Source organism: Papaver somniferum, unplaced genomic scaffold (assembly GCF_003573695.1).
Source record: "Papaver somniferum cultivar HN1 unplaced genomic scaffold, ASM357369v1 unplaced-scaffold_19, whole genome shotgun sequence".
In the NCBI taxonomy this organism is placed as follows: Eukaryota; Viridiplantae; Streptophyta; class Magnoliopsida; order Ranunculales; family Papaveraceae; genus Papaver; species Papaver somniferum.
Window position 1 is genome coordinate 17,932,614 of NW_020628818.1, and position 11,493 is coordinate 17,944,106.

General features: G+C 38.4%; 1 protein-coding gene across 1 annotated transcript; it reads left to right on the forward strand.

The window, feature by feature from the left end:
- The first annotated feature begins 383 nt into the window (after positions 1-383).
- Positions 384-3,034, forward strand: LOC113338968 (cell division cycle protein 48 homolog). Its single transcript, XM_026584364.1, has 3 exons — positions 384-1,296; positions 1,399-2,340; positions 2,627-3,034. Exons 1-3 carry the CDS (start codon positions 499-501, stop codon positions 2,855-2,857), a joined length of 1,971 nt encoding a protein of 656 aa, XP_026440149.1. The 5' UTR covers positions 384-498; the 3' UTR covers positions 2,858-3,034.
- The last annotated feature ends 8,459 nt before the right edge of the window (positions 3,035-11,493 follow it).

Genomic DNA, 11,493 nt, shown 5'->3' on the forward strand with positions numbered 1-11,493 from the left:
CTGCAGAGTATGAAGTGAGAGAAAATTCGAATCTAGCCATGTGGATGCAAGGTGGCCAAGGTTAGGTGATGTCGCAGCATTTGGAAACAGATGGGATTCTTCTTGGTCAAAGTATAGCTCAAGGTACCTCTTTAAATTTCCTTTTCTTTTCAGGATAATTTTTCTTACCACTCAGGTTTTGGTTTTAAGGCTGATGGAGTAATTGCAGCATGTAAAAAAAAAATTACTCTATAATGATTCGAAATTTAGGATTTTTAGATTTTAAAACGATATTAATAGTAATTAAAATATTTTTTATCCTATAACGATTAGAAAATTTAGGGAAACCTGATTTTTAGCTGGTATATTCAGTAACCCGAAAACACACCCGTTAGAGTTTCTTATGTGGCAAGCAAGGGTTTAAGAGAGAAAATCAATATGAAGCGTCTCCAAAAGGTTTAAGAAAGAAATCAATATAAACTTAATCACTTTGAAACTACAGAGAGAGTTTAATGAACAATGTCCATTCTCTCATCTTCTTCTCTTGTCAGTATAACAAAACCCCCGTCAAAAACCTCTAATTTTCTAACCCCAGCTCCTAATTTCTCCATAAACCTAACACCGGAACAGAATTGCTTGTTTTCTCACACTAGAGCTACTAATTTAAGCTTCAATTCAAACCACCCTCGTATTGTTTGCTCTAGTTCTTCGCCTCCCAGTGCAGATGGAAATAGATTGGGAAAAGTTGGGTATGCTGATGTTGGTGGATTGAGTAAGCAGATGGCTCAGATCAGAGAGGTGGTGGAGCTCCCACTTAAGCATCCACAGTTTTTCGAATCAATTGGTGTTAAGCCACCAAAAGGGATTTTACTCTATGGACCTCCTGGAACCGGTAAAACATCGATTGCCAGAGCTGTTGCAAACGAAACCGGTGCCTTCTTTTCTAGTATTAATGGGCCAGAAATTATTTTCAGTAAAATTGGGGAGAGTGAAGAACTCCTTAGGAAAGCATTTGCACAGGCCGGGAAAAATGCACCATCCATAATTTTTATCGATGAGATAGATTCAATTGCTCCAAAAAGAGAGAATACAGTTAAGGGTGACCAACTTGTTCCTCAGCTGCTGACACTTATGGATGGATTAAATTCTCATGCCCATGTAATAGTTATAGGGGCAACAAATAAGCCAAATAGCATTGATCCGGCTTTGAGGAGGTATGGGAGGTTTGATAGGGAAATCTATATTGGTGTACCTGATCAAGTTGGACGTCTTGAGATTCTTCGGATCCATACAAAGAACATGAAGCTTGCTAAAGATGTAAGCCGGCAGATACTTAAGCCTTCAGTACTCTTTTTTTATAATATATTCATTCGTCTTTTCATCTCTTTTATCATACCGTGTTATATTTTTCACTTTCAGGTCGAACTAGAAAGGATCTCAAAGGATACTCATGGGTTCGTTGGTGCTGATCTTGCAGCTCTGTGTACCGAAGCTGCATTTCAATGCATTAGAGAAAAGATTGATGTGATTAACTTGAAAGGTAAAAACATTGATGCTAAATTACTCAACTCCATGTTGATCACGAATGAGCACTTCCGTACTTCTTTAAGAACAATAAATCCTTCTGCTTTGCGTGAAACAACTGTTGAAGTATCCAACGTCAGCTGGAAGGACATTGGTGGCCTTGACACTGTTAAGAGGGAGCTTCAAGAGACTGTTCGATACCCTGTGGAACATCCCGAAATGTTCGAGAAGTTTGGCATGTCGCCTTCGAAGGGAGTTTTGTTCTATGGTCCTCCTGGTTGTGGGAAAACACTTCTGGCAAAGGCCATTGCAAACGAGTGCCAAGCTAATTTCATCAGCATCAAGGGCCCTGAGTTGCTGGCAAAGTGGTTCGGAGAGAGTGAAGCTAATGTTAGAGGAATTTTTGACAAGGCCAGACAATCTGCACCATGTGTCATCTTCTTCGACGAACTTGACTCTATAGCAACTCAGAGGGGAAGCGTCGGAAGTGCGGGAGGTGTTGCCAGTGCCGCTGATAGAGTTTTAAACCAGCTTCTAACTGAAATGGATGGATTTAATCCAAAGAAGACCGTGTTTATAATTGGTGCTACAAACAGGCCAGACGTAATTGACCCTGCATTGCTGAGACCAGGTCGTCTTGATCAGTTAGTCTACATTCCATTGCCAGATGAAGCTTCTCGGCTTCAGATCTTCAAGGCCTGCCTTAGGAAATCACCTGTATCCAAACATGTAGATTTACAAGTCCTTGCAAAGCACACTGAAGGCTTTAGTGGAGCTGATATTACAGAAATATGTCAGCGTGCCTGCAAGTATGCCATCAGAGAAAACATTGAGAAGGTATAATCCCTCATTCTACTTCGTTTTTTTTATTACATCTTCTTTCCTCTATACCTTGATCAACTTTTTACTTATAAGTTGGATGTTCAACCTTGCTATTTAGACCGCCCCTGGAGCCAGCCCAAACAGCCAGCTGCCCGCGTGGGCGTCCAGGTGGCGCAAGTTTTTGACTTTTGGACTGGTAACAGAATTATTTATTTAGAAAGAACCAAATTTTTACTTTCTTTTTGTTTTCTCTTATTCATAGAGCCAAACGCATCAATGTTTTGGTCGTGTATTCTTTCAGGATATTGAGAGAGAAAAGAAGAGAAATGACAACTCAAAGTCCATGGAAGAGGACTGGGTTCAGGATGAAGTCCCTGAAGTAACAACAACTCACTTTGAGGAGTCGATGAAGTACGCTAGGAGGAGTGTGAGTGATGAAGACATACACAAGTACCAGGCTTTTTCACAGACCATGCAGCAGTCCAGGGGGTTCGAAAGTGAGTTTAGGTTTGCTAATAGTACATCGCCTTAAGCAGCAGCGGAAGCAGACACCACTGGTGCTGACAATGAAGCAGACACCACTGGTGCTGACCCATCTATACACGTCCAGTTAGTTCTCTAGGTCAGTCATTATTATAGTAATAGTTTATGTTTAGTGAATTAGGATGTTAATATCGTAGATTCCCAATCTCCCAAAGCTAAATACCAAAACCCCTTCTGCGAATTCAATGTCTGCTTCTTTTCATATTATCGATCTGCATTTTCTTCTCTTCTTATTTTACTTTTCTTGAAGTCTCACAAATTTGCTTTACAATCATAATCTGTCATATATTAGACTACTACTGTACAACCAATAACCTGAATGAGGATGACGATACATGTGACATAGGAATCACTGGTCCAGACGGTTTTTCAATGGAGTTTTTTTTAAAGCTGCTTGGGAAATCATTAAGATGATCTTATGTTGGTAGTTAAGGAATTTGAAACAATCCGCACGTTGGATTGGAGGTTAAACTGTATTAACTTAACCTTGATTCCTAAATGTGATGGTGTTGTTTCCCTTGATAATTTCAGGTTAGTATGGTTGATAAAAGATGTTTATAAAATCATTTCCAAGTGCCTTGGAGAGAGGCTTAAGTTAGTTCCATTGTCAATTATTTCTGATTTTCAAGGAACTTTAGTTCACGGAAGGCAAACAAATGATGGGTTTTAATTGCGGTCGGACTAATTGACTCAAGAAAAGAAAAGGTAAGTCTGGTATTCTTTATAAAGTGGACTTCAAGAAAACATTCGATAATATAAACTGAACTGCTTACGCTTACATCTCGCTAGGTTTGTGGTGGTGTTGAATGGTAAAGCAACGGATTTATTCATAAAGTCAGAAAGGGATTGACAAGGAGATCCATATCCCCATTTTTATACATATTAATTGCTGAAATTTTATTTCTAAAATCTGCAGATTCAGGTCTTATCAGTGGGTTCAAGGTTGCACATAATGGGACTACCATAAATCACCACCAGTTAGCGGATGATCTTTTGGTTTTTTAGGAGCGTTGTTACTGGTATTAGTCATGATCATAATGGGGCTGCCTGTGCTCCTGACTGTGGATGCAACTTAGTGGAGCTACCTATCAACTACTCCCTCCGTTCTTTTTTAATAGGCCAGTTTTAATAAATAAAAGTTTCAAAAAAATAGGCCAGTTTCATAATTGGGAAAGTCAAATGTTATTTTAATTTTTTGGGACCACTTTTCTCTTAACTTCTTTTGATGACAAGTGTCATGTGGACCACTTCACTTTACTTCTTTTGCTAACAAGTGTCATGGGGACCATTTCACTTCACTTCTTTTATTGACAAGTGTCATGAGGACCACTTTCAATGATTAATTCTCTTAATTTCCTTAAATTTCGCTAAAAACAAAACTGGCCTATTAAAAAAGAACGGAAGGAGTATTTGGGTAGTAAATTCAAAGCCAAAGTTGTTTGGAATATTATAGTTCAAAGGATCCAACAAAATTAAACTCTCTACTTGGAAGAGAAATTATCTCTCCAAAGGTGGAAGGCTTATCATGACATGTTAGCAAGCCTACCCATTTATTATTTGGAGATGTTTCAAATTTCTATCCCGATGGTTAAGGAAATTGAGAAGATGACGAGGAATTTTTTATGGGGTTCTTCAACTTCTGTAAAAAAGAGAAGTTTGGTGGAATGGTCGAAGGAAATATTACCAAAGTGCAGAGGGGGCATTGGTATTAAGAAGTTTAAACTGGTCAATCATACTCTTCATTGCAAATGGATATGAAGATATGGAAACGAGAAGAGAGCTTTATGGAGACAAATAGTTCACCAAAAATTTAGAGGTAATCCCGATTCTTTTTCCCCCTAATATTTTCTCTAAGTCTACTGGTTCTAGCTTATTGGCGGGAATCCTAAAAGCAAGTGACCATGTCAAGCAGCATATATACAACGCTAATTTTTAAGACTAATGAGAGTATGTTGTCTTGGAAAGACAAGTGGATAGGTCCATGTGTTATAGATTTCCTTCCATGCTCTTTTCAATCTGTCAAGAACGAAAGATGCAACTTTATTGCAAGTAACAAATGTAAATGTTTCTCGGGTCCTGGATTTTAAAATAAATCTGAATGAGGCATAGGTGGGGGAAGTAGCTCAATTACTGCAGCTCATTGGTGAACCTATGAGTCACTTTTCTAATGGAAATGATCAAATTCAATGGAGTGCAGGTAATTGCTTCTTTATAGCTAGTTGTTACTCTACTTTAGACATTGATGGGTATTTGTACTTTCCGCACAAGAAAGTCTGAAACCCTAATATTCTCATGAAAATTTGTTTCTTAGTCTGAAGACTTTGTTATAAAGGGGATCCTACCTTGGATTTTCTATACAGAGCTGGTAAGGTGAATAATCCTACTTGTATGCTTTGTGCTGTTGAGGTGGAAACCAATGACCACTTGTTCATTCACTACTAAGAAACCGTTATTGGATAGTTTTATTATGAAATGGACCTTTTCAGCAGGTGTTGGATCAACCATTTGGGAGTGGAAAAATAAGAAAGGTAGGAAGATGGTCAAGGGGATTTGGGGTATGCTTCAGTTTGCCATTTGGTGGTACAAAAAAATATGGAAATCATGTGTTCACCCCTCTTATATAAGTAATATTTGGAAGATAACCAGAGGTGTCTGCTGTCCAGATGAAAATGCACAAAAAAGGGGTATGAATATTTCTTCTAGATGCTATCTTTGTCATCAGAATCAAGACGTAATGAACCACATGCTTTGGGATTGTGACTATGGTCAAATTCTCCGGAAGTGGATTAGAGATATTTTTGCTTTCAAAAATTCAAATTCTTTTAAGGATGTTACAACTTCTTGCAAATCTAGCTCAGTGATATAAGAATTATGGTACATTGCAGCTTTCAATATTATGGTTGATATTTAGTTCACAAGAAATAAAATGTTCTTTGAGAATATAACTCCTGACAGTGCATCAGCTCAAAAGCGGATAATAAGAATGATCCATGACTGTGAAGTTAGACTCAAGGGATTCATGAACAATTCAGCTTATGATTTACAGGTACTAAAGAGTTTTGGTATAGGTTGCAGCAAAGTCAAAATTTCCATAGCTATAAAATGTGAATTCCCCCTTCCTTCAACTGACAACATCTTATTATGCTGTGATGGTGCTTCAAGGGGGAACCATGGACTTGCTGGATATGGTTTTGTGGCTAGAGATTATACTGGTAAGTTCATCACAGCAGAAATTTGAGACTTGAGAATATCCACAAATTTTGTTGTAGAGATTATGGGGACTATTTGTGCTTTGGAATGGGCTGTAAAGAATCTCCAAACCAAAGCTACCATTAACTCAGGTTCTACTGCTGCTATAAAGACTTTCACGAAGAATAAAATCCTTTGGTTTGTCTGGAGCATATGGAAAATGATTTGCAGAGAGGTCAAATCCATTCACTTCAATCATGTGTATAGAGAAATAAATTTCTCTGCTGATTTTTTTGCTAAAAAGGGAATTTACCACCCACCATGCATAAGATGGAGTTTCGGGATACAATCTACTATAGAAGTAATTGGTGTGTAATTATAAAACCTCCATTCCTTGATAGTTAAGTATTGTTTCACTTCACATCTTTAAACATGTTGTCTACTTTGGCTTCTTATTATGTTTTGTACAAACTTTTTGTATTTTGTATATTTGGTTAATTAATAAAGGTTTTTCGTATTCCACTAATATATACTAAATCCATCTAAAGGATTTACATCAGATAACAAGCTTGGTGGGAGCCTAGCCACAAGCTGGGCTCAAACCCCTTTCTTTACTACCACACTTAATCTTTGGAAAAGAAAATCCCATATACGCACATTATCATCATGGATAGCCATGTAATTGCGAAGACGTTTAACGAAGTCCGTCGTTTCGAGCCCAAGCTTACCAAGAGCTTACGAATAACAACATCTTTGATGTCTTTCCCCAACTCCAAAGTGCAGCTAATACCTTCAGCAAAGGGCGAAACAATGGTCACATCCAAGCAAACATCGCGACCATTATCCCAATTGAGTACCAGAATGTCCGCTAGTCTCAGAGAAGTGCCATTATTAGCAAGGGGACCCAACTCCACCTCCTTACGTGCCGTTACCCCAGCCCGATAACACATGTCAGCGATCATTTCACGCACCAAATCATGTCGAAACTTTAGGCCAACTTCAATCGCACAGTGACAACATGATCACCGAAAACGTCCATTTATCTGTTGCAAAAGGGGCACATGCTGGCCAACTCAAATATGGGAATACCAAGTCTGTAACAAAGTATCGCACTGAACTTCCTGGCACCAATGTGATGATTTAAGCCATCTATAGGAATGGCCAATAAGAAATCCAGGGCATGCTTCAGTTGGCTACTCTGCCAGAGCATCAAATCACGTTCAGACAACTCGAAATTGGAAGTCATGTTCTTCTTTACTACATCAAAATAGACAACTGCCAAGGTTTTCATTGCGTGAGTGGCAGATATATCAACGCATATAGGAGAAATAGGACTACACACCAAATTGAAGGAAGCGGAAGCTCGCACTAGGTGGGCGCTAAAACCACAGATACCAGTGCGCCTCAAGTTAACGGACTAAAGATCAAGAGTCTGAAGACACGATGCTAAATAACAATTGTGCGCAGTATTTTGCATCCAGTAAACCCCTAAACCGCCTAACCTGAGTGGAAAGGTGGAAAATCTCTGTTGCAAAGGACCAAAGCCAGGACCATCCCCCGTGATCACATGACGCATGAACTTATAAAGTCGAGAGTCTAATAAATCTTGAGCCTCATGTAAGCAGTCCGGTATAGTGGTTCGTAAACCAAAGTACAAACGTGAAACTCCTGCGCAATTTCTAAACAAAAAAATTTCACACTGTGGATCTTCAAGTTTCTCGACTGCATCAATAAGGTCCACAGTTTGAAGCACTCTTTTCACAACCAAATCGGCATTGAATAGGGCATCGAGACTGACCGGAGCTCCTAACAGCTTAACCCCTTTTTCTGGCCTACTTATATCCGATGGGATTACACCCTCATCTGATACTCTAGGATCCGGGGAGGGCCATAATAATTATGTCTTCTTGATGTTCAAGAACAACCCTCCAACAACACCTTCCTCTTGTATAATCTGAAGTGATTTCGGAACCATCATAGTGTCACCAATCACCGTACCATCATCCAGGTACCAGGCATGCAGTTCTAAGTCACACCGTTTGGCGATACTCAAGATTAAGGGGTGGAGAGTAAGAGGAACAAAAGTGGCCCCGAAGGATCACCTGGTTGCACCCCCTGCACAGACAAAAGCATATGATCCATGTAGTATAGTCGCGTCGGAGAAGAGTAGCAAAACTCAACCCATCGGGATATAGAGGGACATAAACTACGTACCTCTGCAATCATGGCAATTCTGTCAATGAGATTGAACGCATTAGAAAAATCCACCAGCAACATGGAGAGATTGTCCTGATTAATAAATAAATTGATATTTGGGTTAAAAAAAAGGTGGACAATACGGGGAGAAAGGAATAACAGGGTGGATTACAACAATAAAAGACATTGTTTGTACCGTTAATAAATCGACGGGAATGCCCATTAATCAAGCACGTCTACCCGTGAAGATTCCAGAAGTTTCTAGAAGACTTGTTGCCCAAGTTGCTTGCATATTAAGTTTACGTCATGATTAGGGTTACATAAATTATATAAGTACATATACCCTGAAAAATTATTATATCCCTGAAAAAATAGTATGCATAACCCGTCATGCGGATGCATAACCCGTCATGCGGACATTTTTAATAATTTCGAATAATTATGGGTGTCAAGGTATCTAAAATTAATTGTGAACCTAATAATGAGAATATTTTTTTTTTGGGCCTGCACGTAATTTTCCTTATCCGCTTTCTTCTCTGATATGTAGTTAAAATGCTGTCGTTGGTATGAGCTAGCATTGTTAGCTCAATTTTATCTCTGTTTCTCACTTTTTCGGTGAGACCCAGTTTTAATTTAATTTTCGTAAAAAGAAAAAACGATACTTGTGACATGAATTCGAAACTTTGCCAACACCATTCTTTACCAATCAGAAAAACCTAAGTTTGAATGAATGTTGAATTGGGCCTGGGTATGTCCAATAACTCCGAAGACAGACCATAAGATTTCTTGGCCCGTTAGAGTTTCTTAATGGTAGGGGTTTAAGAAAGAGAATCAATTCAGTATATGAAGTGTCTTTGAAAGGGTTTAGGAGAAAATCAATATGAACTTACACTTGGATCAAATTCCAGTGAGAATAATGAACAATGTCGAAGGTTTCATGTCTAATCAACAAGAAATTGATAAAAACCATTCTTTCATCTTTTTCACTTGTCAGTGTAACAAAACCCTCATTAAAAACCTCTGATTTTCTAACCCGATCTCTCAATTTCTCCAGAATCCCGACACCCAGACAGAATTTCTTGTCCAATTCGTTTTCGCATGCTCGAGCTAGTAATTTGAGCTTCAATCGAAACCCTCGTAGTTTTTGCTCTATTTCATCGCCTCACAGGGATATCGAGGTTAACCAAAAAATCCTTTCATCTTCATTGGAGGCCAATGCCAATGAAGTATCAATTCCAGTGAGAGCTTATTTCATGTTCAATAGGTTTGGGGCTTGTTAAATTTTTGCAATTTTTCTCCAATTCCAAATTGCTTTTGTTTTATTTGCACTTGGCAGGATTGATTTGAAAGGATTAACGGCCGAGAATCAAGCCAATTTGATCCTACATACATCTGGAAAGAACAATTATGCTGTTCTCAAGTTCAGCAATGCCACTTCTGAAACTCCTTCTCTAGTGAGTTCTTGTTATTCTTAGCTTGTAGTTTTTGCTAATTTCAGTACTTACAAAGCTTAGTTCAGTACGTTGTATACATGCAATGTGGCTCTTCTGCTACTGGAACCCTAAAGGTTTCCAGCTTGGCCTGATTAGTTCATTGTAATAAGTTTAATTGTTCATTTCAGGATTCGGAGGCTAAGTTAAGAGACAGTAGTTACTCTTACATGGTGGTTTTCCCATATGGATCCACTGTAATGTTTAATATGCATGACGAAGAAGTTGATGGGTATTTGGAGATTATCAGAAGACATGCTTCAGGGTTACTGGAAACGATCAAGGATGGGGCGTCTTTCCAGAATTACCACATCAGTAAGATATAAATAAGTCCCAAGTCCTACTAACTTCATATTTTACTAGGTGAGACCTTTGCCTTTTACCACAGGCATACAGACGAACTCTCGTGCATTAATTGGTTAAACGGGAAGTGATTAATCTCAAACATCAATTGGAAACACTATGAAATTGTTGGTTACTCTATTAAATAGGTTTTATGCTCTCTTTTTTTTGTTAAATTTGGTGAATTTAGGTTCCCTAGGAGTAGAAAAAATGGTGCGTTTTCCATTACCTTACTGTTTGGAGTTGAAATTTGAAGCATGACTTAGAAGGTGGAACTTTGGTTTATCCACACGCTCAAACGCCCACATTCTTGTCGTCAAGGTTTTGATAGAAGTTGTTCTTTTTGCTTCTGGGTATAGCAAGACTGTGTCTCTAAGTATTTATCCATGGCCAATTTATCGGAAACTTGATGTTCAACTGTTTTGAAACTGCAGAGTATGAGGTGAGAGAAAATTCGAATCTACCCATGTGGATGCAAGGTGGCCAAGGCTATGTGATGTTGCAGCATTTGGATATAGATGTGATTCATGTGATTAGTAGTGTTCTTGGTCAAAGTATAGCTCTCGACTACTACGTTCGCAAGGTACCTCTTTAAATCTGCAAATGCCTTTTCTAGTTTTCTTTTCCTCTGATGAGGATAATTTTTCTTACCACCCAGTTTTGTTTTTAGGCTGATGGAGTAATTGCAGCATTTACGGAATTACCTCGCGCAAGATGGACCATAAGGTCTAATATAATGCGGAAAAAAAGAATGAATCAACTAGTTGGGAGTGCAAATTCTACTCTTGCTGAACTTATTGTCAAGGTTGGGCTTTTTGATAGGTACGTGACATTTCAACTCCCAGCATTAACAAACCTTTACTTGGAAATACTGCTGGACTGAAATTGTTTCATATATATTTAAAAGTCTTCAATATTGCACTGGTCATATTTAAAGATCGGTACACTATCAGAAGAGATTGCCTTTTATTATGTGTTTTACATGAGTGTTACCTCTGCTTTAAAAAAACTTTACACTTGGTGGAAAATGTCCGAGGTATGTTCGGTACTCAGTTGTGATCTTACCGTGTCCGACTATGAATGTTTGCGTTTTACATGCATAATGATTCTATTACCATGACACCAATTTGATTCCGCCTTCAAGGCTACTTTCCATCAGAAGCAGTGAAAAACAACTATCATACTATGGTCATCCAAATTCTCAGATTTAAATCATGTTAGGCTTTATACCTGACAGTCACTTACTGGCATCTTGTTTGGATTTTTTTCTTTTGATAGGAAAGGTAAATATATTGACTAGCAGAGATGGTAAAAAGATATTGGAATAAATGCTAGACTAGACACATGATTTTTTATTCTTACTTCTTTAGTTACGTGGTCTGTTGTTGAATTGTACTTCCGATTTATA

Excerpts from the sequence above, each read along its gene's own strand:
- LOC113338968 (XM_026584364.1), top strand. The coding sequence starts at position 499 with ATGTCCATTCTCTCATCTTCTTCTCTTGTCAGTATAACAAAACCCCCG. Across the intron at positions 1,297-1,398 it reads ACATGAAGCTTGCTAAAGAT|GTCGAACTAGAAAGGATCTC; the intron begins GTAAGCCGGCAG and ends TTTCACTTTCAG. Across the intron at positions 2,341-2,626 it reads TCAGAGAAAACATTGAGAAG|GATATTGAGAGAGAAAAGAA; the intron begins GTATAATCCCTC and ends GTATTCTTTCAG.